The sequence below is a fragment of the Leucoraja erinacea genome, chromosome 3, assembly GCF_028641065.1.
Source record: "Leucoraja erinacea ecotype New England chromosome 3, Leri_hhj_1, whole genome shotgun sequence".
In the NCBI taxonomy this organism is placed as follows: domain Eukaryota; kingdom Metazoa; phylum Chordata; class Chondrichthyes; order Rajiformes; family Rajidae; genus Leucoraja; species Leucoraja erinaceus.
The window spans coordinates 80,033,710-80,060,963 of record NC_073379.1 but is presented as its reverse complement, the minus strand read 5'-3'; the positions used below and the strand labels follow the sequence as shown (position 1 = coordinate 80,060,963).

General features: G+C 43.8%; 1 protein-coding gene across 5 annotated transcripts in view; it reads left to right on the top strand.

The window, feature by feature from the left end:
• The window catches only part of pcsk5b (proprotein convertase subtilisin/kexin type 5b), a 299,623-nt gene that overhangs the window by 102,639 nt on the left and 169,730 nt on the right, over nt 1-27,254 (top strand). For all 5 annotated transcript variants that reach the window (XM_055633051.1, XM_055633052.1, XM_055633054.1 and 2 more), the window contains exons 7-8: nt 2,717-2,889; nt 24,808-25,020. In XM_055633051.1, the coding sequence (XP_055489026.1) occupies nt 2,717-2,889; nt 24,808-25,020 (386 nt within the window). The remainder of the gene's footprint in view (nt 1-2,716; nt 2,890-24,807; nt 25,021-27,254) is intronic.

Genomic DNA, 27,254 nt, shown 5'->3' with positions numbered 1-27,254 from the left:
GATTCCCTTAGCCCTAAGAGCTAAATCAAACTTTCTCTTGAAAACTTGTTCTTGTTAACTACAAAGTATTTTGATTTCCCGAGGTTGCAAAAGACATGTTTACAAAATGCCCAGTCTCTTTTTCTGACTTTCTATCTTGCTCAGAATGATGTTTACAGAGCATTTAAATATGCACGGCAATGAATGAATGATGTACAATTAAGGCTGCAGGGCACAAATGATTCATACATCGAACTTGTCATTTTGTATTCTGACTGAGGATATTTTCCTGAATTGCTCATGCAGGGTGCCAACATTTATTCGCATTTAATGCTTTACTAGCACTTGGAGTTCTTCATAATTGTTTCATGGCTTTGGTGAGGCTGTGACTCAAACTGTGATCAAATAATAATGGCTGCCATCTCTATGTTTTGTAAAAGATGTGTGGGAGCTTCTTTATTGTTCCTGAACATTACCAATATAATGCAATATAATTTTGTTCACCAATTGCGTGACATTTTGCAACAGATTTGGTTTGTTTTATATTGAGAAGGCAGATAAATGCATCGTGTATTGTTCTTTTCAATATTGAATTGGCTTCATAAACATTAGGTTCTTGCTTCATTTATAGGGAAATTGATTTCCCACAAATCCAAGGACTCCACAAACTAGCTCTTAGTTATTGTGTTCTTATAGTTTAGCAGCTGAACAACCAACCAAAGTATGATTTAGCTGGTGTTGTTGAAATAGAACATGGACAGGATTGAGGTAAACATTTTGAGTTAAATTTGAATTTTTCAATAAAAATGTTGGACCTTGCAATGATACCATGGGATAATTTCACACGAAGCCTTATTGGCTCTAGTGTTGGAAGAATGGACTGAAGTAATGGAGAAAGGGGTTTATCATAATTCTGTTACTCTAGAGAGCGGGCCTTTCTCACCAGTGTGGTTGATGCAGCCCTCGCCTGCAGCTCCTCCACTCCCTAAATATCTGCTCTGTCTGTCTCCTCCCCAGAGAGAACAGAGATAGAGTTCCCTTGATCCTACCAACCTCTGCTTCGAGCACATTTTGTTTTATCTTTCCAGGATTCCATCATGGGTCACATCTTCCCATTCCTTTCTGCTTCCCGCTTGGAACTCTGTCTCCCTGGTTCACAGATCCCTCCCCACATGTACCTCTGTCCACCCCTCTCTCATCCCCCGGCATTTTCCTGTGCAACTGTAAGAGGTATGACACTGCTTTTTCCACCTCCACCGTCTCTTCTGTGATTCACTTGCACATCTTCCCACCTTGTCTATTGCATTTAGTGCTCTGAATCTGGCCACCTCCTCTACGCTGGTGAGACCAGACTAGGAATAGATGATCATTTTACTGAGCATCTCCACACTGTCTGAAGAGGCGACCTGGAACTCCCAGTCGGCAGCCACTTTAATTCCTCATCCCATTCCCACTCCCTCCTGTCTGTCCTCTGCATCCTCCACTGCCACGGTGAGACCAAATGCAAGCTAGAGGAACAGTTATTCCACCCGGGTAGCCTATAGCCTGACGGCATAGATATTGAATTCTCCAATTTCAGGGAACCTGCTTGACAGTTTTTCTTTCACACCTTCTGATCTGTACGGATTTCTCCTGTAAAGCTGCTTCAGGGCCCCTGTCATCCCCTCCCAACCCTCTTCATCTGTCCATTACCCACATACTGCTCCCACTGGGTCCATTGCTGCCACTATTTCAATCTGAAGCCCTTTATTGGTTCCACCATCACCTCACAACCTCTTGTACTATTTCCATCCTTCCAATCTGCGAATCACACCCGACTCCATTTGCCAATCGACCATGGGTTCATGGTTCATTTCCCTTCGCAGATGCTGCTCGACCCAGTGAATTGCTCCAGGAGATTCTGTCAATCCCTTATTCTAGTTCAAGATTCCCATTTCAGGGGAAACACCAGTTCACCATCTCTCTCTCTCCCCCCCCCCCCCCCCCCCCCCCCCCCCCCCCCCCCCCCCCCCAGAATTGTCACCTCATTTCTTGCCTGAAGTTTTGATGTACCCAGCTCTGGTTCAAAACATTGACTCCAGCTCCACTGACCCTCCCCTCCATCAACCAGGTCACCAGTAAGAAATACTGTTCTTATCACACAGGGCAGGTGGAGCACAAGATGTGTCTTCATCCGGCAGCCCCCTCCAGAAAGCAGGAAACATAAAACATTCAACGGTGCAGCATGGGCAGGGATCGTTTGGCCCATGATGTCTGTGCTATACATGATATCAAATTAAACTGCCTGCATCTGATCCATATCCCTCCGTCCCTGCAGATTTACCACCAACATCTTTGGCAGTGTGCTCCTGGTACCCACCACCTTTCTGTCCTTATCCTCCAAAAACCTGTCATTGCAACTCATTTTAGAAACTTCCATCAGATCTTGCCCCCCTGCCTCCAACACTCCAGAGAAAACAATCCAAACTTTGTCCATCTTTGAGTTAATACTCTTCAATCCAGTCAGCATCCTGATTTATTTACATAAGATAATTAGTAATCTCTAAATATACATCAGATTAAAAAATATTGCAGTATAAAATTGCATTTATTTAATGTTCATTTCCTCCAGCCCTTCCCAACCTCCACCCTGGCTGAACATTCCTCCTTTCAGTGACAATGAAGCACTATAGATATACACACAGTAACATGTGCATGTTGTATCCATGCCATCTTTAACCTGCTGAAATGTCCTCAGGAGTTCGCATGTTGGATGGGGACGTGACGGATATGGTGGAAGCAAAGTCACTCAGCCTGAATCCGCAGCACATTGACATCTACAGCGCCAGCTGGGGACCAGATGATGATGGAAAGACCGTGGATGGGCCGGCATCCCTCGCCATACGGGCCTTTGAGAATGGCATCCAACAGGTAAGACTGCAGAACGTCGAGAGGAATTATTTGGCTGCTTGCTTGACTTCCAACATCACTATGTGTCTCGGTTTTAACTCCCATTTACTCCCCACTTTACAGTTTTGCACTTATGGTGAGGTCTTGGCACATTAAATAATGAGATGTTTTATAGCTGAAAGATGGAAAGTTTAGACTTTGGAGATACAGCACGGAAACAGGCCCTTCGTCCCACCGACTCTACGTCGACCCGTGATCATCCCATACACTAGCACTATCATACATACTAGGGACAATTTTACAATTTTACTGAAGCCAATTAACCCACAAACCTGGATGTCTTTGGAGTGCGAGAATAAAACCGGAACACCTGAAGGAAACCCACGTGGCCACAAGGAGAACATAAAACTCCGTATAGACTGCTCCCAATGTCAGAATCAAACCCATGTCTCTGGTGCTGTAAGGTACTCTACCGCTGTGCCACAATTCAGTATTTTCAATATCATTCATTGCCATCTCTTTCAAGGTAGGTGCAGTTTGTCAGTAGGATGCCTGTCTCACAGCCAGGTGACTGGTATTTGCAGGTGGCTCGGGATAATTTCCTTGCATTTTAATTTTGCAACAGCTTGCTTGCTCCTGGGTCTGGTGTTTAAACGTGAGGGTGTGCGGTTGGATCATGTAGCTCTGTAAACTGTTCAACTAGTGCTGACAATTTAATCCTCCTCCATGAGCTGTTCATTGTATCATTGTGCATGAGAGACGGAGTAGTGAATGAGACCGAAGATTAGGATGCAAGTTTACACCCAAGGTTCCTCCAAGCAGTGAATATCCACTCTCAGCTGGATCCTTGAGATCTGGTGGGAATGTGGTGTGAAGACTTGCAAAGATAGACTGTCCAGAAAACTTTCCCATGGGAAATGAAAATCCCTGGTTGTCTGGTGGGTTGAGATTGATGATTCGCTCAATATATTCAATTGGGTATAATAAATGTATAATGTTATTGACAATGTTTTGTCTAATACTCAGACCGTCTGGCTACTGTGAATACGGTGAAGTGTTTGCCTGGAAATTGGATCATGTGGTGCCACATTTTTGTGTGCGTTGTGATTCACTTTGAATGAACAATAAAACAGCTTAAATATCAGCAGCGGAACAGAGATTTGTGATTTTGCTTATGGGTTTCCTGTGCATCAGATCCACTAAAGCAAAGAGGAGAGTAGTTCTGCCTTATGGCCAATATTTAAATATAGATTATATTTGTACATGTTTGGCTTGTGCAGCCAATTAAAACAGGCCTTGACTCTGCCCGTAGGATTTCTCTTCATTCAACTCTGGCTCTTTATCAGTAACTGATTCTGCGCTCTCCCGATTCTTTCTTGGTCACCCACCACCGACCACATTTCCTAGACCTTAAGCTCATGAATCTCATGGGCATTCATCTCCCAGTTTGTCAATTAGACCTTGCATCCACAACCAGATCCCAACCACACTCGTCACCACAATTACTAAAGGGCCTGTCCTACGCATGCGATTGCGTGCGTTTGGTGCGACCAAACAGAGGCGGAGTTCACGCGAAGTTCGAGCAATGTACATGCGTGACTTCATTTGCATCATGCTCACCAATCAGCTGGGCAGGAGGCGGGCAGACTGAATTTGGGTGTCGCACGGTATCGGGCGGTGATGCCATCACGCAATGCCACGCAGGGCGGTGACGTCATCGCACAATGCCACGCGCTAGGCGTATGCCATCAAGACGCTGCGTACGATGTCAAGACACTGCGTACGACAGCAATGCGCCTGCGTGCCAACAGGCCGTTGGCGCGCGAAGATTTCGGCCACTGTCAGAATGTTGGTGCCCCGCGCGATGTCGGGACCAGCCCCGCACAACTCCGCGCTTCTAAGTGGGACCGTCCCCGCGCGGCCATATTGTGCCCATACGCCTCAAGCGTACGCCAAACGTCATTTGCGAGCCAAGGTCGCGTAAGTGGGACAGGCCCTTAACTCTCCCTCCCTCACTATTGAAAGGTGGTTGCATTCCGGCCTCCGTGCTCATGCTCTCCTCCTTTCTCTTTGCTGTCCACAGGCCAATCTCCAAGTCCTGTATCTGTTATTTTCTTAACCGTATACTCTGCTGAAACTCTCTACAATAGGTTATTGAACAACACAAGTTGCTGGATCAGTGTGCCTGTATAAGTCATGAGTCATAATCAATTTTTATGCAATTAACTTTAATTTAAGGATTTGGTATTACAAGTGCACAACCTTTTATCCGAAAGCCTTGGGACCAGACACTTCTCGTTATTCGGAATTTTTCGGGTTTCGGAATGGAAAATTTTTAGCGTAGATTTTAACGGCTGGCTCAGTGGTAGAGTGCTCGGCTCATATCCGCAAGGTCGCGAGTTTGCGCCTCGATCCCAGCAGTTACTCGATCATGAGTTTGAGTCTTCAATGTAGTTTTTTCTTGCAGAATAGGATAGGGAGGGTTAGGCTGGGATCATTCTCTGCGAGATAATCTTAGTGCGGGAGACAAGTGTAGGAGAGGTGTACTGACTGTGGGCAGAACTTTGGAAGTGATTGCCCACCATTCTCAAAAGCCGCTGTGTCTCCCTGTCTCTGGGATAGCAGGGGGCCATCAAACAGCACAATACCCCCCTCCCCCTCCAACTCCAGAGGAACCCGCTCCCCGATGGGCCGCTACGGCGACAAGTGGCAGTTCGCCCACAGCCCGAGCTGCGCCCCCCCCATCCGCAACCCGGGTTCCTCTGGAGTTGGAGTGGGGCTGGGCTAGAGTTGCTGCTGGCTGTGAGTCTCTGGGATCTCCGTGCTTGCAGTGGGCCTGGGGGTCGGTGTCCCGTTGGTCCTGACGTCTCCAGTGACTGGCACTGACCTGCTGGCATCGCCGACGTGAAGACAGTGCAAAGCCCCCGCGCTGGTGCAATGGGTGGGGAGCTGGAGAGGGGAGGGAAGGGGTCACACACATGGCCAGGAAGCAGAGGGGTGTAGGTGGGGTGAAACTGAAGGGAGCAACAATCTGCTGCTGCCTGCCCGCTGAGTTAAAACGTTCCCACGGTAGACTCACGATACACTGTGTATCGTGAGTCTACCGTGGGAACTTTTTAACTCAGCAGGCAGTAGCAGATTGTCAATTATTAACCCTCCCGCGCAATATACCCTCACCTTCTCTTTTATGAATGGGGATTTAGTTCCCCTTTCTTCGAGGGCCGACCGGAGGTTCCACTGTCACCTCTGCGGGCCGCCCTCGGTGAACATCTTCAAGGACCTTTCTTCAGGGACCGAAAAAATGTCCGCTATTCGGAGCTTTTTGTTATTTGGAATTTTGGATAAAAGGTTGTGCACCTGTAGTTGTAATTCCCAATTTTTTTTTTTGTGGGGGGGGGGGGGACGGGGGGACTGTTGTCATAGAACCACTGCCTCGCGGTGCCAGAGACCCAAATTCAATCCTGACTTCAGGAGCTTTCATGTTCTTCCTGTGACTGCATGTGTTTTCTCTGGTTCCTCCCACCTTATGAAGATGTGTAGGTTGGTAGGTTAATTGACCCTTTCAAATTATCTTTAGGGTATAGGTGAGCGGTAGAGTCGATGAGACTGTGATGAGAAAAAAAAAAAATTAATGTAGGATTGGAGAATTTCAGTTGTCCATCAGAGTTCACAATAGCATATTTTGTGCCAGAAGATTGTGGGTTCAAAGCCAATGCCCAGATATTTTTGATCTGCTGTATGTCATAGTGGGAGCAGTCTCAAGCTCAGCTAAATACATAGGTGTTTGACTACTGATGTGTAGGAAAGGAAGATTCAAACTTGCAGTTGGTCAGAGCTATGCATGCAAGTCATTTTATGTAGCGTTGAGCGAGTAGCTATTTAGATTGAATAAAACACATTAACATGATCTACAGCAAATTATGGTTTTCATAGCAGACAGACCTTTAATCTGCTCTTATAAAATGCACAGCAGTTCCTCACCCAGGCAATTTTCATAGTGTCTCCCAAATGCACAAACTCAGCCACCAAGCAGGATAAGGTCAGCGGGTGGATGGGAACACCGCCACTCTCCAAATCGTGCATCATGGAAATGTGGAAATTCATTCCTGAGGTTAACTAACACTTTGCAACACTGGATGCATGCACCCCTGCAATGTGGACAGCTTCTCAGCTGTATCAGCCCCTTCCTACTTATTTTCTGAAAAGACTCTCATCTCCACAAGTTTGTCCAACCATTTCCCGCCAAGGTGTGTAGAGTGATGTGTGGTAGCGTCATTCTTTAGCTTTTAGAGATAGTTGGAAAAAAAGCCCTTCGGCCCACCAACCCGCGATCATCCCACCAACCCGCGATCATCCCATACACCAGCACTAGGGACAATTTACAATTTTACCCAAGCCAATTAACCTACTAACTTGTTTAAGAAGAAACTGCAGATGCTGGAAAATCGAAGGTAGACAAAAATGCAGGAGAAACTCAGCGGGTGAGGCAGCATCTATGGAGCGAAGGAAATAGACGACGTTTCGGGTCAAGACCCTTCTTCAGACTCTCCAGCATTTTTGTCAACCTACTAACTGTATGTCTTTGGAGTGGGTGGAAACCAGAGCACCTGGAGAAAAGCCATGTGTTCACTGGGAGAAGGTACAAACCCCGTACAGTCAGCACCGATAGTTGGCATCGATTCCGGGTCTCTGGAGCTGTGAAGCAACAATTCTACCACTGCGCCACTGTTTTGCCCCAAGGTGATACATTCAGTGATGCATTTTGAGTGGTGTTTAGAGAGCTGCCCAGGAACCGGATGGATCGATGATCATTCTGGTGCCTCTGGTGCTGTTTATGCTTCTCATTGTGCTGACGAGCCAGATTTTCATGTATTCTTTGCCTTCAAGTAACCATTCTCTTTGTATGCTTGAAGATTTGATTATATGATTTGAAGGTGGAATGCTGGTGAGTAAATCACAGGAGCTTTCTGTGTATCTGAAATGCACCTGGAAAGATATGAGGTAGTGGAGGCTTCAACTTAATTAATATTTGGATGTTTTTTGAGAATCCACCTAGTCATTAACATCACTCATGATGTTTATCTTAATTAGAGTAGTCTGATAATTGCACAAGTATACTAAATTGCACCTTGCAGCTGGTGCCTTCTATAAATGCATACATAGATGAAGCGAAGTGCATCATACAAGCAGTAATATTGAATCGGATGTCAAGTAGCGACTATGATTGTAAACAAAAAGAGATTGTAAGTAAATTATATTAAGGAGGAAAACAATAGTGCAGTGGCATTTCCAAATGCAAGATGGGTTTCCATCACAATGTTTTGGGAGAGGTTTGTGAGAAATTGCCCTGAAAGTTTGCATTGTTTTGTAACTGCTTTTCCGTTTCAAAACATTGCAAATATTTTATGTTTTAAGAAATTTATTGATTCGCCTGGGATCTGTTGGGCAGTATCATTGCCAACAGAGTAATTGAACGCTTCATCAGTGAGAGCTGGAATGAATTTGCAAAGACCTAGACTACTTCAATTTTATTCAAAAGATGATTTAAAATAGCAGGGAAGTAGATCCACACTGATTTGATAATGTTTTTTATATCAGACTATTGAATAAGGTTGAAGCTCCTGAAATGAAATGCAAAATGCCTTAGTAGCAACCGTGTGTAAAAGTGGAGCATAGAAAAATAAGAAATGAATACTGCAATTGGTAGGAAATAACTAGTGACACAAAGTATCTGTGATGGAGTTAGAATTATTTGTTATATTTTTGATAACTTGGATGATGAGACCTGTTTGCTATACCTCAAATTAGTGGCATGTTTAGAAGTATGAATTAGTTTAATTTAGAGAGTGCAGAAACAGGCCCTTCAGCCACCGAGTCCACTCCGACCAGCGACCCCCGCACGTTTACACTATCCTACACACATAAGGGACAATTTACAATTATACAAGGCCAAGCAACCTACAAACCTGTACGTGCTTGGTGTGGGAGGAAATTGGAGATCCCGGAGAAAACTCATACAGGCCACGGGGAGAATGTACAAACCCTGTGCAGACAATGCCGTGGTTAGGATTGAACCTAGGTATGTGGCGCTGTAAGGCAGCAACTCTACCGCTGCGCCACCGTGCCGCTCACAAATGAATGGTAGTATTAAATTAATCAGGTGTTCAAAAAAGAGAGCATAGTTTGAAGAAATGAGGTAGAAGATTTAAAGGGTACCTTTGGAGTATGTGTTTGTATTGGTTGATATCTGGAATGTGTCATCAGAGAAAGTGATGACATTGGATATAATTGCTTTCAGAAGCATTTGGATAGGCTAGGCATAGAAAGTTATGGTCTTAATGCAGGCAAATGGGATTAACCTGGATTGGGCAAAGGTTGGCATGGATGTGATGATTTGAAGAGGCTATGATTTGAGTGATGTGACTCTGACCCTCCAAGACTCGGTATAACTGAATTAAACAGATGAGTGAAACCGAGCAAGCTATTTCGGCATTAGGCAACAACATCAGTTTAGAAAGTAGGAAATGGTGAAAATGCACAAATGTGATAAATTCAAACGGGCTCGAGGATCTACAGTGCGTTCAGAAAGTATTCAGGACCCTTCACTTTTTCCACATTTTGTTACGTTACAGCCTTATTCTAAAATTGATTCAATTCGATTCTTATATCATCAATCTACACACAATACTCCATAATAAAGTGAAAACGGGCGTTTAGAAATTTTTGCAAAGTAATTAAAACAAAATAACTGAAATATCATATTTACATAAGTATTCAGACCCTTTACTCAGTACTTTGTTGAGGCATCTTTGGCAGCGATTACAGCCTCAAGTCTTCTTGGGTATGACGCTACAAGCTTGGCACACCTGTATTTGGATAATTTCTCCCATTCTTCTCTGCAGATCCTCTTAAGCTCTGTCAGGTTGGATGGGGAGCGTCGATGCACAGCTATTTTCGGGTCCCTCCAGAGATGTTTGATCGGGTTCAAGTCCGTCTGGGCTCTGGCTGGGCCACTCAAGGACATTCACAGACGTCATGAAGCCACTCCTGCGTTGTCTTGGCTGTGTGCTCGGGGTCGTTGTCGTGTTGGAAGGTGAACCTCCGCCCCAGTCTGAGGTCCAGAACGCTTTGGAGCAAGTTTTTCATCGAGGATCTCTCTGTACTTTGCTCCGTTCATCTCTCCCTTGATTCTGACTAGTCTCCCAGTTCCTGCTGCAGAAAATATCCCCACAACATGATGCTGCTACAACCATGCTTCACAGTATCACCTGAACCAGGTGATGAACAGTGCCTGGTTTCCTCCAGACGTGACACTTGGCATTCAGGCCAAATAGTTTCATCACACCAGAGAATCTTGTTTCTCATGGTCTGAGAGTCCTTTAGGTGCCTTTTGGCAAACTCCAAGCTGGATGTCATGTGCCTTTTACTGAGGAGTGGCTTCCGTCTGGCCACTCTACCATAAAGGCCTGATTGGTGGAGTGCTGCAGATATAGTTGTCCTTCTGGATGGTTTTCCCATCTCCACAAAGGAACTCTGGAGCTCTGTCAGAGTGACCATCGGGTTCTTGATCACCTCCCTGACCAAGGCCCTTCTTCCCCCGATTGTTCAGTTTGGCTGGGCGGCCAGCTCTATGAAGAGTCCTGGCGGTTCCAAAGTTCTTCCATTTAAGAATGACAGAAGCCACTGTGTTCTTCGCAGAAATAGTTTTCTACCCTTCCCCAGATCTGTGTCTCGACACAATCCTGTCCCGGAGGTCTACGGACAATTTTGCTCAATTTTGAATGTCATAGCAAAGGGTCTGAATACTGATATTTCAGTTATTTCTTTTTAATTACCACAATTTTCAAAAATGTCTAAACACCTGTTTTTGCTTCTTCATTCTGGGGTATTGCGTGTAGATTGATGATAAAAAAAAAGAATATAATCCTTTTTAAAATAAGGCTGTAACGTAACAAACTGTGGAATAAGTGAATGGGTCTGAATACTTTCTGAATGCACTGGACAGGAATGGAAAATAATGAAAAGGGCTAAAGGAGTGCTGCTCTTTATAATGAGAGGAATGAAGTTATGATATAGTTATTAAATCCCTTATGAGACAATCACAGGAGAACTGAGCAGATCTGGGGATTACACTGTTGGAATCCATATTAGCCTCTGAGGTGTTTAAGAAAGATCTGCAGATGCTGGAAAAATTGAAGTTGACAAAAATGCTCGAGAAGCTCAGCGGGTGAGGCAGCATCTATGGAGCGAAGGAATCGGTGACGTTTCAGGTCAAGACCCTTCTTCAGATTGATGTGGGGGGGGGGCGGGAAGAAGAGAGGAAGATGCAGAGACAGTGAGCTGTGGGAGAACTGGGGAAGGGAAGGAGGGAGAAAGCAAGGACTATCTGAAATTGGAGACGTCACGGTTCATACTGCTGGGGTATAAACTACCCAATCAAAATATGAGGTGCTGCTCCTCCAATTTGCAGTAGGGCTCACTCTGGGCATGGAGGAGGCCCAGGACAGAAAGGTCGGATACGGAATGAGAGGGGGAGTTGAAGTGCTGAGACAGCAGGAGATCGGGTTGGTTAATGCGGACTGTGCAGAGGTGTTGGGCGAAGCGATCTCCAAGCCTGCGCTTGGTCTCACCGATGTAGAGCAGTTGATACCTAGAGCAGTGGATGCAATTGTTGAGTTTGGAGCAGGTGCAGGTGAACCTCTGCCTCATCTGGAAAGACTGCTTGGGTCTTTGGATGGAGTCGAGGGGGGGAGGTAAAGCGACAAGTGTAGCATTTCCTACGGTTGCAAGGGAAAGCACCAGGGGAGGGGTGGTTTGGGTGGGAAGGGACGAATTGATGAGGGAGGTACGGAGGGAGCGGTCTCTGCAGAAAGCCGAAAGGAGAGGTGATGGGAAGATGTGGCCGGTGGTGGGATCCCGTTGGAGGTAGTGAAAATGTCGGAGGATTATCTGTTGTATGTGACGGCTGCTAGGGTGGAAGGTGAGGACAAAGGGAACTCTGTCCTTGTTACGTATGGGGAGTGAGAGCAGAGCTACGGGATATAGAAGAGACTCTGGTGAGAGCCTCATCTATAGTCGAAGTGGGGAACCCCTGTTCCCTAAAGAATGGGGACATCTCCGATGCCTTGGTTTGGAACACCTCATCCTGGGTGCAGATGCAGCGTAGATGGAGGAATTGGGAGTAGGGGATAGAGTCCTTAGAGGAAACAGGGTGGGAAGAAGTGTAGTCCAGATAGCCATGGCAGTCAGTGGGTTTGTAGTAGATGTCGGTCAGTACTCTGTTACCTGCGATGGAGATAGTGAGGTCAAGAAATGGTAGGGAGATGTCAGAAATAGTCCAGGTGAATTTGAGTGCCGGATGGAAGTTAGTGGTGAAATGGATGAAGTCTGAGTTCTGCATGAGTGCAGGAGGTAGCACCAATGTAGTTGTCAATCTAGCGGCGGTAGAGTTCAGGGGTAGGGCCATGGTATGCCTCAAACAAGGATTCTGTCCTGGGAGGGAAGGATGGTTTGAGTTCCTCTTTCCCCTGACTCGGTCTGAAGACGGGTCTCGACTCAAAATATCACCTATTCCTTTTTTCCAGTAGTGCTGCCCGTCCCACTTCATTTTGTGTCTATCCTTTAATCTCTCAACCTGATATAGCAGAATCTCCCTGAATTAGCTTGACGCCATGACTGAAGCCGAGTATGGAAATGGCTCTGAAGTTTACCCATCATCTACTACGGCTTTTTTCATGGAGTGAACCATCTTGCTCTGCTCTATGATCTTTGACGCTACCTGACCCATTGAGTTAATCCAGCACTTTAGTCCTTTTTGAAGTACAGCAGTGATTGAATGACAAAAGTCTAATCCAAACAAAATGAGGTGATAATATGATACATTTAAAAGATGGGTGTAGACTAGGTGTGAATGGTCACAAAAGAGCAGTATTGATCAATTTACTTTACTTGAAAGAATTGAAAACATTATCTCTAAAGATGAGAAATAATTGAATGCTGGCGTTCAAAGAGTTTGAAAGAAAATAATTTAGCTTGCAGGAATGTTTAAGAACTGCAGATGCTGGAAAAATCAAAGGTAGATAAAAATGCTGGAGAAATTCAGGGTGAGGCAGCATCTATGGAGAGAAGGAATGGGCAACGTTTTGGGTTGACTCCCTTCTTCAGACTGAGGTCGGGGGAGGCGAGAAAAAGAAAGGAAGATGCGGAGACAGTAGGCTGCGGGAGAGCTGGGAAGAGGGTAGAAAGCAAGGACTACCTGAAATTGGGAGAAGTCAATGTTCATACCGCTGGGTGGTAAACTACCCAAGCGAAATGAGGTGCTGTTCCTCCAATTTGTGCTGGGCCTCACTGGCAATTGAGGAGGCCAAGGACAGAAAGGTCAGATTCGGAATGGGAGGGGGAGTTGAAGTGCTGAGCCACCGGGAGATCCAGGTTGGTTAGTGCGAACTGAGTGGGGGTGGTGGGCGAAGCGATCGCCAAGCCTGCGCTTGGTCTCGCTGATGTAGAGAAGTTGACACCTGGAAAAGCAGATTCAGTAGATGCGGTTGGAGGAGGTGCAGGTGAACCTCAGCCTCACCTGGGAAGACTGCTTGGGTCCTTGGATGGAGTCGAGGGGGGAGATAAAGCTACAAGTGTAGTATTTCCTGCGGTTGCAAGGGAAAGTACCCAGGGAGGGGATGGTTTGGGTGGGAAGGGACGAATTGGCTAGGGAGTTAGGGAGGGAACGGGCTCTGCGGAAAGCAGAAAGGTGAGGAGATGGGAAGATGTGGCCTGTGGTGGGATCCCGTTGGAGGTGGCAAAAATGCCGGAGTATTATATGTTGTATCCGACGGCTGATAGGGTGGAAGGTGAGGACAAGGGGATTCTGTCCTTGTTATGAGTAGGGGGGATGGGGCTTAAGAGTGGAGCTGTGGGAGCTGCGTTCCACCTTTTCCCAACACGTGCTCCGTCCACAAGGTCTGCTGGATTTCTCGGTTGCTTACCTTATAAACGCGCCTTCCCGTTCCCATAGTGACCTTTCTGTCCTGGGCCACCTTGGGCCGCCTTCATTGTCAGAGTGAAGCCATACACAAACTGGAGGAGCTGCACTTCATATGCTGTTTGGGTAGCATGCAACTGTACAGCAGTGGAGCAGGCCCTTTGGACATGTGCTGAACATGAAGCCAAAACCCTCACTTATATTCCTGCACATGATCAATATCGCTCTATTCCCTGTATTTCCACGTGCCTATCCTAAAGTCTCATAAAATGCCACCATCGTATGTGTCTGCACCGCTACGCTCGCCCATGCTTTCCAGGCACTCACCACCCTCTGTGTATAAAAACAAACTCGTCCCACACATATCCTTTGAACTTTGCCCCTCTCACCTCAAAGCTATGCTCTCTCGTACAGGCATTTCCCAACTTGCTTAAACTTGCACTTGCATACCTAATTCTTTATGCCCCTGGAAGCCCATGTGGTCTCCACATCGGAGCTCCCCCATGGTCTCCACGCCAAATAGTAAATTTACACATGCACGGTGACACCTCGCTCTCCGACCTGACTTGCTGACAGGTGACGTGTGACACCTGCATTGCTGACTTGCGCATGGATCCGCTGGACATAACCTGTATTTGGTATTTGTATGATATTTCCTGGGGAAAAGGTTCTGACTATCTACCCTATCCATGCCTCTTATAATTTTATGCTCTTCTGTCGGGTCTCCTCTCGTCCACTGGTGTTGCTGAGAAAACAATCCATGTCTGTCCGACGTGTCATTAATACTCTCTAATCCAGGCCGTGTACTGGTAAACCGAATCTGCACCCTTTCCAAAGCCTCCTCATCCTTCCTGGAATGGGGCAACCAGAGCTACACACAATGCTCCAAAAGCAGCCGAAGCAATGTCTTATTAAACTGCCCCCTTGTCCTCCTGACTTGTACTCAATGCAGTGACCTATATTGCGTTTACCATTTTATCTACTTGTGTTTCCACTTTCAGGGTGTTATGGACTTGGACCCCAAGATTCCTCTGTGCATCAATGTTGTGAGGGGTCACGCCATTAATTGAATTTTTCCCCTAGCATTCGATCTCCCAAAGTGCGGAACCTCACACTTGCACCGATTAAACTCCATCAGCCATTTCCCCACTCATTTCTGTAATTCATCTATATCCCATTGTAGACCTCGGCAACCTTCCTCGCAATCCATGATACCAGCAACCCTGGTCTCTGAAATCTTACTAACTAACCTGTCTACTTTTAAGTCGTGTGTATGTATCTATGTGGCGTCCTTATTCTTGACCAATGCTTCAATTTCCCTCGTCAGCAAGCTTCCTTACATTTGCCTGCCTTACCCTTTACTTCTCTAATGGGGACATGCATATCTTGAGCTCTTGTCAGCACTCTTTTAAAAACATCCCACTTGGCTGATGTTCCTTTCCACCTCAAATAACCTCCTCAAAGATCTCTTTCTTTCCTCTGAACTTTCCTATAAGAATACAAAGTGCTGTAGTCACCCAATGGGCCATGCAACATCTCTGGAGGATATGGATAGGTAACATTTCAAGTCAGGATCCTTGTTCAGACTGGTTCTTAAGAAGGATCCTGATTGGAAACGTCACCTATTCATGTTTTCTAAATAATATTTCCTTGAGTTACTTAAACACTTTTTTTGTAAACCAGTATCTGCAGTTCCTTGCTTCTCATAAGGAAGTTGGTTCCAGTTTTGTTGAGATACAACTAGATTAGCCTGTGCAAGACCCAGTGTTATTTTGTGGAAAATAGGCATCTAATTTGCAAACATCTGGCATGCTCAAAAAAACAGTGGGATTGAAAACAGGTAATCCGAAATTTAGAAAATTAAGTAAGGGATATCTTGGCCAGGATATTGGCCAGGAATAGCTCCCTTGCTCTTTTTTTATTTTTTTTATTTTAATTATATTAGAAGCTATTGTACAAAGATAAAACATTCGGCATCTAGAATTATACAGCTATTGTACAGCTTCATTTTTAACCTTATAACCTAAATTGAAAAAATGGAAAAAAGGAAACAAAGGGAAAGCGAGAAAAGAAGAAAGGATAAAGTGAAAGGATAGAATAGAAAAGAATGAGAAAATGTCCCCTAAGCTACCAAAGCAGTGCAGCAGAGAGAAAGAGGAATAAGAAAAGATGGAGATATACCTTGCCCCCCACGTAGCATCGGATTTAAATTTAAATTTGTGTTTCACCATACTATTGTTGTAAAAATTCAGTAAAGGGTGTCCATGTCTCAAGAAATTGATCTGTTTTTTCCGGCAGGTCAAGCCTAATGATTTCCAAGTGTAGTGTCTCAGACATATCTGTAATCCACATCTTCACTGTGGGGACTTTTGTCTGTTTCCAAAATTTAAGTAATAATTTTTCGCCATTATTAGGCCGTAGTTGTGGTCAGTCCTTGAGAGCGGATTATTCAAACCCACAAACTTCTGACAATAAGTGCAGTGGTAGGCCCTTTGTGCCAGCAGCACCATTCAATGTGATCATGGCTGAACATCCACAATCAGTAACCCGTTCCTGCCTTCTCCCCATACCCCTAGATTCCGCTAGCCCTAACACTCTTTTGAATGCATCCAGTGAGTCGGCCTCCACTGCCTTCTGAGGCAGAGATTTTCACAAATTCACAACTCTCTGGGTGAAAATGTTTTTCCTCACCTTAGTTCTAAATTGCCTACACCATTCTTAAACTGTGGCTCCGATTCTGGCCTCTGCCAACATCGGGAACATGCTTCCTGCATCTAGCGTGCCCAATCCCTTAATTTTATATGTTTCTATAAGATATCCTCTCATCCTTCTAAATTCCGGTGAATACAAGCCCAGGCGCTCCATTCTTTCATCATATGACAGTCCTGTCATCCCGGGAATTAACCTGGTGAACCTGCGCTGCACTCCCAATAACAACTGCGCTGCACTCCCTGATTGAGAGCTCTTAACTAAATCATGGGGTGTGCTCTTTCAGTTTGTACTGAAATGCATTTCAATTTCAAGGGAGTAGCCTCTCCTTTATTGATTTATTGCCATTGTTAATTGTGAAATCGGCAACGCTAATGACTGCACCCACGTAGTATGTACGTACATATGATTACTTGGTCATGCTTGAGCAGCTATCAAAGCTGGCGTCAAGCCAATGGTTATGGTGAAGATATTGGCCAGCATGATATTGTTGGGTTGTTCCTGCAGACAAAGAGCTTACTTGTGCTTTGGCCTAAAAAAAAATGAAAGCATGAGGATTTAAATAATGTTTAAGAAAATCTGGAAAAATCGAAGGTGGGCAAAAATGCTGGAGAAACTCAGCGGGTGAGGCAGCATTAAATAATGGTTGGAAAAAAATGAAAAATTCATAGATGTGACAGGCCTCACCTTTAATAACTTGTATTTTAACATCTTTGTCAGCAATAATATTTGTAAAATTACAAAAAAAACAAGAAGCAAGCTTGAAGGCATAAAAAATACCAGGATTCAAATTTAGCACATTTCTGAAATGTTGCAATGCTGGTCGATTTGTATTAAAATGTTTACATTTTTATTGATTCCTTTGAGTGCAATTCTCAAATGGAATAATAGATCTTTTTTCCAGTTATTTTATGAAGGGAAACTAAAGTGCAGAGTTCCTGACTGAGGTGCAAATTATACTCAGAATTCTGGTCCCATCTGAAAACAGTATCTTGCAATATGTTTAGTTTATTGTCACGTATACCGAGTTACAGTGAAAAGCATTTGAAATGTCAGTGGAAAGACAATGCATGATTACAATTGAGCTGTCCACGATGAAGGGAATAACTTGAATAATGTTTAGTTCAAGATTAAATCCGAAAAAAATTCAGAATAAGTTGAATACAGTGATTTTACAACCAAGGTCATAGGCACATGGATATGCAGGGATGTGGATCATGTGCAGGCTGATAAGAGTTTGACTTGGCATAATGTTTGGCACAGACATTTTGGGCTGAAGGGTCTGTTCCTGTGCTGCAATGTTCTACATTCTCTATTCCATGGATCAGATTAATACCTTATCGACTGACCAGGAATTATAGTGGGTAATCAAGGACATCCCATCCTAATGCGTGGTGGGGTTTGTCATTTGGTTATTAAATATAAGCCTGAAGCTTTTGCAATTGTAGTCGGCCAGAAATGTAGAGTGGACAATCTACCCATGAGTCCACTGGTTTTGGCCATTTTAATTTGCTCCAGGTGGTATCATGATGTTGCTGAGAGCACAGGATACAACAAAGCATACAGAACCAGATGAAGCCCCAACTGACGATTTAAATGCTGTGTTGCAAAACCACTTCATCTCTAGCCAAGGAGTAGTTCTGCAGTTACAACACTAGTTTCCTCTGGAAATTGTGGAAAATTGCTCAGGCATGTTACAGTCAAAGGTACAAAGCATGGAAACAGGCCCTTTGGGCCAACATCCATGCAAGCCAGGTTTTATAACTGAGCTGGTCCTGTTTGCCTCCATTTGGCTCATATCCATCTTTCCTGTCGATGTGCCTGTCTAAATGTCTTTCGAACTGTCATTATATCTGCAGCTCCTTTTGACAAATAGTTCCATATATGCACCACTTTCTGCATGAAGAAATTGTCCCTTGTCTTGTTTTAATCCCCCACCAGGTGTAGAAGCTGGGAGGTCATGTTACATTTGTACAAGATATTGGTGATGCCACGAGGCAATTTGTGAGATATGATTTCCCATGCACAATGCAGTGTTGACTATCGCTAATCAATGCTTGCCTATCCAAATGCCGGTGGATCCTGTTCCTCAGAATCATAGCTCCCTATCTTGTTTGTGCTACCATTTCTTAAATGAAGGTACAATATTAACCCCCTCCAGTCTCTGGCATTTCCTTGGATAGACATGTTGCAACTTCTGAACTTTCCACAAAAATCAAAGAAGTGCTTGGTCAGGCAGCATCCTTGGAGGGAATAGATAGGTGAGTTTTCAGGTCTGGAAGAAGGGTCTAAAAACATTATCCATTCCCTCCTCGGATGCTGCCTGACCTGCAGAGATCTACATTGTGTTTTGCTCTAGATGCCACAGTTCCTTGTGTCTCTATTTTTCTCCATAACTACTTTGAGAGGAAAAGAATAGAGTACACTGATCCCAAAGTGTTCCCCTACTGACACTGACGTCATTTGCTTTCTTAAGAAATGCCACCTCATCCAAGTCCATTGCACTATATGGCATGCCTAGTCAATTTCAGAGAAATTAAAAATTGCCTCCCATTACAACCCTATATTCTGCTTGCTGAAAGAAAAAATCTAGTTGTTAATTACTGCTTCATAGGCTATTCTCATATATCGGCAAAATGACAGGAAGTTTCATCATCATTGTTGTTAGTGGCACTAACTCACAGATAACTTGCACATTGAGGCCCTGTTTAGGTTTCACTAGGGCCACATAGAATACTAGAGATGAGGTTGATAGCAGGGCAGTATTTTAATTGTGTGGCATCAAAGACCTCTGGCAAAACTGAAATGAATGGCCATCAAACGAGAAATGTTCTAGTGATCTGGGGCCAAAAGTTGCTATGGTGAGTGATTTACATCTAATTCTTGACACCTGAAATAATTTCCATCAACAACAAACCATAAGTTGGGCTTGAATTGGAAAAGACTATTTGCATAGATGAATAATGCTCTAGCAACCAAAGATCATAGAGCGGAGCAAGATGGTCCACTCCTGCAAAATCCAATGGACTGACGTGTAGTACAGAACGGTGCGGGACGTCCGCCATTTTAGCAAACCCGACCCGACCTCACTCGATGCCCCACTCTCAAAATACAAAGCATTTTGAGTTCCAGTTCAAATTTCTATGGAATCTGATGTGCATAATCACAATTTTAGCATCAGTGGAATATTTCCACAGTTTGGAACAATGTTTGGTTCTCCTTGTACTGGTGAAACAAGTGTTGATGTATTTGGGCACTGTTCAGTTTTATTAGTGCCACACTGAATGGGTTTTGGCCAAAAGTGCTTATTCTTAATATCTCGCCCCTTGCCTTTGGATACCATTAACTTCAAAGAATATATTTATTAAAGAAAACTCCACAAAACCATCTAGTTTTGTCGATTTGCTCTGATTTTTAATTAAAAAAACACACAATTATTTAGACCTACTATATAGTTATTGCTCCCCATTGTCTATCATCTCAAGAAAGCTTAATGTAAATATTCTTATTCGAGGGCCACGACATGATATACTTACCACTAAATAATATGAACTGTAATGACTAACATGAACAGAGTTGCCCCCAGTGGAATGTTTTGTAAACCTAGCATAAAATATAATAAACTATTTATGATTTTTTTTTAAACTCTACCATTTGTACTAATTTGTCAAATTTTAGATGAATTGCAACTGAACGGAAACCCCACCATTATAAAATGTCACATTTTTAGATAGACACAAAATGCTGGAGTAACCCAGTGGGACAGGCAGTTGAGTTACTCTAGCATTTTGTGTCTATCGTCGATTTAAACAAGCATCTGCAGTTCTTTCCATCACATATTTAATGTGGTTTAGTTTGGAGATGTAACATGGAAACAGACCCTTTGGCCCACTGAAACCATGTCGCCCACCAATCACCCATTCTCACTAGTAGTTTAATATTAACCCACTTTCGTACACAAGGGGCAATTTAGAGGCCAATTAATTAACAAACCTGCACATCTCTAGGATGTGGAAGGAAATGGAGCACCCGGAGTAAATGTATGCGGTCACAGGGAGAACGTACAAACTCTGAGGTCAGGAAAGAACCCAGGGCTCAGGTGCTGTGAGCCAGCACCTCTAGACCTGCTCCACTGTGTGTCGCCACATAAGGCATTCTGCTGAATGTCTCATTTCCCCTTAAATTCATTTGATGGTGTAAGATTATTCAAGTTTGTAATATGTTAAAATACTATTTTAAAATTCTATGTCATGTTAGTGGATTCTCCCAGGTAATTTTATTCACAATCCTTGTACTGCCTTTATTCTTCCACAGCACAGCTGTGCTCTCATATGTACAACGAATCATGCTTGCAGCAGCATCACAGGCAAATAAACTCGGATAAACCCAAAAACAAATAGCATAAATAATACATTACATTTCTTAAAGAAAGAAAACTCTGCAAAGAAACCAAGTGCATTGTAGTGCAAGAGGTCATAGAAATGTACAGCATGAAAACAGGCCCTTTGGCCCAACTTGTGAAGAACTTTTTTCACACAGAGAGTGCTGAATCTCTGGAACTCTCTGCCACAGAGGGTGGTTGAGGCCAGTTCATTGGCCATATTTAAGAGGGAGTTGGATGTGGCCCTTGTGGCTAAGGGGATCAGGGGGTATGGAGAGAAGGCAGGTACGGGATACTGAGTTGGATGATCAGCCATGATCATATTGAATGGCGGTGCAGGCTCGAAGGGCCGAATGGCCTACTCCTGCACCTAATTTCTATGTTTCTATGTTTCTATGTAACTTACCCACAATGTCCAATATGCCCCATCTGCACCTGCCTGCATATGGCCCATATATCTCTAAACTTATCCCATCCATGTACCTGTCACAGTGTTTCATAAACGTTGTGATAGTATCTATCTCAACTACCTCCTCTGGCAACTCATTCCATATACCTATCACCCTTTGCGTAAAAGAAAGAAGTTGCCCCTCTGATTCCTATTAAATCTTCCCCCCCCTCCCCTTCGCCTTAAACCTGTTCTCTGGTTTTTGATTTCCATAATCTGTGTAAAAAATTCTGTGCATTTACTTTATATATGCTGTAGATCATCATAGTGTTCCATAGTTAATGTAGGATTAGGATTGTGCGGATTTGTGCAAGAAATATTGATAGTTGTTGGAAAGTAGATGTTCCTGAGCCTGGTGGCGTGGGACTTCAGGGTTCTGTACCTCCTGCTTGTTCATAGCTGCAAACTTGGGCTGGGTGTTGGAGATCCTTGATAGATGCCATCGGCTTGAGGGCAGTGTCTCGTATCAATGCTTTCGACGGTGGGATGCCTGTGATGTACGAGGTTAAGTGCACTACTCTCTGCAGCCTCTTGCATTGGAATTGCCATCCCAAACAAACTTAAGTGAAACTGGGTAGGAAGTTTTCTGCACAAAATTTACGGTCATTTAAGGCATGCAAGATCTCAGAAGCTTTATAACGCTGTTATTATTTTGGTTTTTAAAGGTTCATGGTTCATTCAATTTGAAATGCAGCAATATTTTCTTAGCATAAAAATATAGCTTGAATGAAGAACAATGATATATGGGTACTTTGATCTGGACAATCATAAGACCCATAAAGTTGGCGGAATCTCATTGGTCTGTCAGCAACTCCAGAGAAGTATTTTGCTTTTTGTTCAGCAAATATGTTTTGTGTCATTTCTAATAAAGATGTTATGCTGCATGGAGCTGTTAATGTGTAAGCTGGGTCAAGGTCTCCAGCTCACTTCAATAGATGGATCCACAAACGCACATTAATACACTGTCATGTTGGAAGGCCAGTGGCAAACCTCGAAGGACAAAGTAAAGTTTGGGCAATCAATTTTTCCATTAAAATTCTTTCATGGAGTTCATGTAAACATTGCACTGTGATAGAATGTCTGCGCAATAGCTTTTATTGTACAGAGGTGCAGCAGTTATTATTGCTGCTGTACAGCTTGAGCGACTGACCTTGGTCATTGATTATGTATAATATGCACATTTTCATCATATGTACAGGTTTCTTTGAATCCCAAAGATATTCTGACAGATAAATTGGGTACAATACCCCTTGGTATATTATACTAACAAAGAAAATTAAAAGATAGTTGATGTGCGTGTATGGCAGAGAATAGCACGAGTACAGAGAGATTGAGAGGAGGGATGGGATTAATTAATGTATTGGTTTATTATATTGTATGTACCAAAATATAGTAAAAAGCTTTTGTGTGTGTGTGTGTGTGCTATTCAATTAAATCACATAATACTATACATGGGTGCAATCCAGCCATATAGAATGTCTAGAAATCTTGAGATTTATAATTGTAATAGACATTTAAGAGTGAAATAACATATTGGATGACAGTAAATCATCTTCTGGGATCAGCGCACAGTCCCAAGCTGTGGGGCCATCTTGCAAAGTTGCAACATCAGATTTTTATTGTATTGTTCCCAGTGCATATGATAATTAACCACTCTTGACAGTAATTGGACTATTCTCTTGGATGACAGCATGATCTGATGGACACAATAACCTCCATCTTATACTCAATTAATTATTATGAGAATAAGATGCAGTTTACTTAAATGTTAATCTTTGCAATCTATCTCGCATCCATTTTTGGAAGTGGTGTCTGCTTTTCCTCCCAGAGGAAATCAGTTTTTTCTATCTGTTTGTTCCTAGAAGACAAGGTCTTTGGTATTTGCATGTTAGCTTTTACTAATAATGTGGTTCAAGAGGACAGTTTTGGCTATGAAAAGCAGTTGTCATGGAATGAAAGTTGACTTTGGAGGCTCCCAGTTAGTGAGGCTTAATTGCATTGATTCAAAGTATTATATAAGTCCAGTTCTATTGATAGGGGGTGCAAGTTGATCTGTAAGGATCAACTTCATTCCACCCATGTGCCCTCTCAACTTATTTCATAGTCTTAGAGAGTCATACAGTGCTGACCAGGCCCTGCAGCCCAACTTATCCATGCTGACCAAAATGCCCCATCTAAGCGAGACCCATTTGCTTGCATTTGGCTCATATCCCTTAATCTTTCCTATCCATGCACCTGTCCAAGGATCTTGTAACTACTATTATAGCACCTGCATCAACTACCTCCTCTGGCAGCTCATTCCATATATGCACCATCTGCTGAGTGAAACAGTTGTCCATCCATTCACGTTAATTCTTTCCCCCATCACCTTAAACCTCTGCCTTCTGGTTCCTGGGTAAAATACTCTGCATTCATCCTGTCTATTCCCCTCAAGGTTTTAAACAACTCCATAAGATCTCCCCTCAGTCTCCTCCACTCCTCATCTATGAAATCTGCCTCCACACCACCTGACCTATTTTATCAACCCTATATTCTATTTCTGGCTTTTGTGTCGGCTCATATTTGGTTTGCCTCCCAAGTTATAGTCTCCTCCCCTTGATATCCGTGATAATTACCTGTCTTTAGTCAACCAACCCTCAGTCTTTGCAACCCTCCCTCTAGCTTTCTTTAGCCTTCATGTCCTTCAACATTTGCTGTTTAAATTTATTCCATTGTTTTAGTTAAGAAAACGATGAGCAAGCTATTTTGGATAAGAAAGCTATATTAAGGAAAATTGGTCAGGACCTTTGACAGTGTTGCTGGAAGAGAGTACCATTTCTGTTCTACGCCAATGTCCAAAAAGCTGACCACGCTAACAGTCCAAATAATTGATGTGGTTTTCACCATTCATGTTGAATCTAAAATTCCCTAGCTCCTGTTATTGTAACATTTATGAACAGAGAGCATAACTAATGTGTAGGAAGTGGATGCAAAAGTGGGCTGACAATGAACTTGTGTGATGGTCGGCATGGACTTGGTGCTTCAAAGGTGTAGATATTGGTTTACACCGATATTAGTAGTGTGGATACATTGTTTTAAACTGAAGATATTGGTTTACACTGAAGATGGACACAAAATACCATAGTAACTCAGCTGGACAGGCAGCATCTCTGGATAGAAGGAATGGGTGACGTTTCGGGTCGAAACCATCTTCATACTGAAAATAAGGTTGATAGTACTTCATACTGAAGAAGGGTCTTAACACGAAACAACACCCATTCCTTCTATCCAAAGATGCTGCCTGTCCTGCTGAGTTACTCCAGCAATTTGTCTTTCTCTCTTCTGTGGTTCAAAGGGTCTAATTCCATGCTGTAACTGCAAACTAAATTCTTTGAAATCTTGTTAAAGGAACAGCTTGCTACAATATGAGTTTTATGTTAACAGGGTCGTCGAGGTTTGGGTTCCATCTACGTGTGGGCATCTGGTAATGGAGGCCGAAGCAGAGATCACTGCTCTTGTGACGGCTACACAAACAGCATCTACACCATTTCTATCAGTAGTACGGCGGAGAGTGGAAAGAAGCCTTGGTACTTGGAGGAATGCTCATCGACTCTTGCAACAACCTACAGCAGTGGAGAATCTTATGACAGGAAAATTGTAAGTTAAAACTTTTCTTCTCATCAAAATAAAAACTGCTGGCGGGACTCAGCAGCTCAAACGGCAACTGTGCATGGAAATAGATGGATGGTGTTTCAGGTTGGGGCGGGCCGGTGGCGCAGCGGTTGCTGCTTTACAGCGCAGGAGACCCGGGTTTGATCCTGACTACAGGTGCTGTCTGTACAGAGTTTGTACTATCTCCCTGTGACCATGTGTGATTTCTCCGGGTGCTCCGGTTTCCTCCTGTACACTGACGACCCACAGGGGTAGAGGAACTGAAAGAAATTTTCATTAGGCGAGAAATAGTATTGGTAGGCTAATGGGACTGAAGGATGATAAATCCCCTGGACCTGATGGTCTGCATCCCAAGGTCCTCAGGGAGGTGGCTTGAGAAATAGTGGACGCATTGGTGATCATTTTCCAATGTTCAATAGATTCAGGATCAGTTCCTGTGGATTGGAGGATAGCTAATGTTATCCTACTTTTCAAGGAAGGAGCGAGAGAGAAAACGGGGAATTATAGACCAGTTAGCCTGACTTCAGTGGTGGGAAAGATGCTGGAGTCAATTATTAAGGAGGTAAGTAATAATGGGGCATTTGGATAGCAGTAAAAGGATTAGTCCAAGTCAACATGGATTTATGGAAAGGAAATCCTGTTTGATAAATCTTCTGGAATTTTTTGAGGATGTGACAAGTAAAATGGATGAAGGGGTGCCAGTGGGTGTAGTGTATCTAGACTTTCAGAAAGCCTTTGATAAGGTCCCGCACGGGAGACTGGTGACTAAAATTAGAGCACTTGGTATTGGGGTTAGGGTGTTGACATGGATAGAAAATTGGTTGGCAGACCGGAAGCAAAGAGAGGAGTGAACGGGTCCTTTTCAGAATGGCAGGCAGTAGCGAGTGGAGTGCCGCAAGGCTCGGTGTTCGGGCCGCAACTGTTTACCATATATATTAATGATTTGGAAGAGGGAATTAGGAGCAACACCAGCAAGTATGCGGATGACACAAAGCTGGGTGGCAGTGTGAGGTGTGAAGAGGATGGAGGTTGCAGGGTGACCTGGACAGGTTGAGTGAGTGGGCAGATGCGTGGCCGATGCAGTATAATATAGATAAATATGAGGTTATCCACTTTGGCGGCAAAAACAAGGGGGCAGATTATTATCACAATGGGATTAGGTTAGGTAAGGGGGAGGTGCAGCGAGACCTGGGCGTCCTTGTACACTGGTCACTGAAAGTTGGCTTACAGGTACAGCAGGCAGTGAGGAAAGCTAATGGAATGTTGGTGTAGAGGGGAGATAGCTGGGTAGAAAGAAGAGCTAGTAAATAAACATTGAATTTACTAATGGCATGAGCATTTAATTCCCCAAATTCAACAAAATGCCTAACCCCTTCACATTCCTTCCGTTTTGTCCCAGGTCGTCTCATGCACAACTTTATTTCTACTCTCCCCATGTCTTCTGTCGCCCAGTTCCTATCCCCTCCTCCACCTGCTCACCATCAATCTCTGCCCCCTCTGGGTCTCTTATCTCCCCCCCCCCCCATTCACATCTACCCACCATCTCTCCCTCTGGTTCTACATTTTGCTCCTCGTCTTTCTTCCTTATCAGATTCCTTCACTTGCCCTTTGTTTCCTCCAGCCATTGTGACAATTTCCATCCTTCTACTCACTTCTTTCTCCCCTCTAGTCTTGGATAAGCGTCCCGACCCAAAATATTGATTGTCCAGCAATATTGATTGTCCAGGGAAAAAGCAGGAACGGGGTACAGATGCTGCCTGACCTGTCCCTCCAACATTATTTTTTTGGCCAAGATTCCAGCAGTTACAGTTTCGTGTCTCCTTCTCATCACTTCCCCCTATCCTCCATCCTTCCTCCTTTAAAAGTTCCTCAAATTGTATCGTAGAGAATTGATGTTTCCTGTTTTTCCACAATAATATTGTTGTTAATGAGCTTCAAGGCTAGAGGAGGACAGAGTGGTTGGGATGAGTTTTAGCTTTCGACACCTGACCCGCACAGTGAACACATGTATACTCTGCCATTGGAAAATAAATCGTAGTTGATCTTGAAGACCCACATTGGGCCAGGTTTGGGCACAGAGTGTGATTCTACACTAGAACTTGGAACCTGCTGGGTGGTTCAACGTCAGATTAATCTGAAATTAAAACTGAATTCTGGAAAATATTATGCAGGTCAGGCAACATCTATCCAAAGAGATATGGAAAATGTTTCAAAGACAT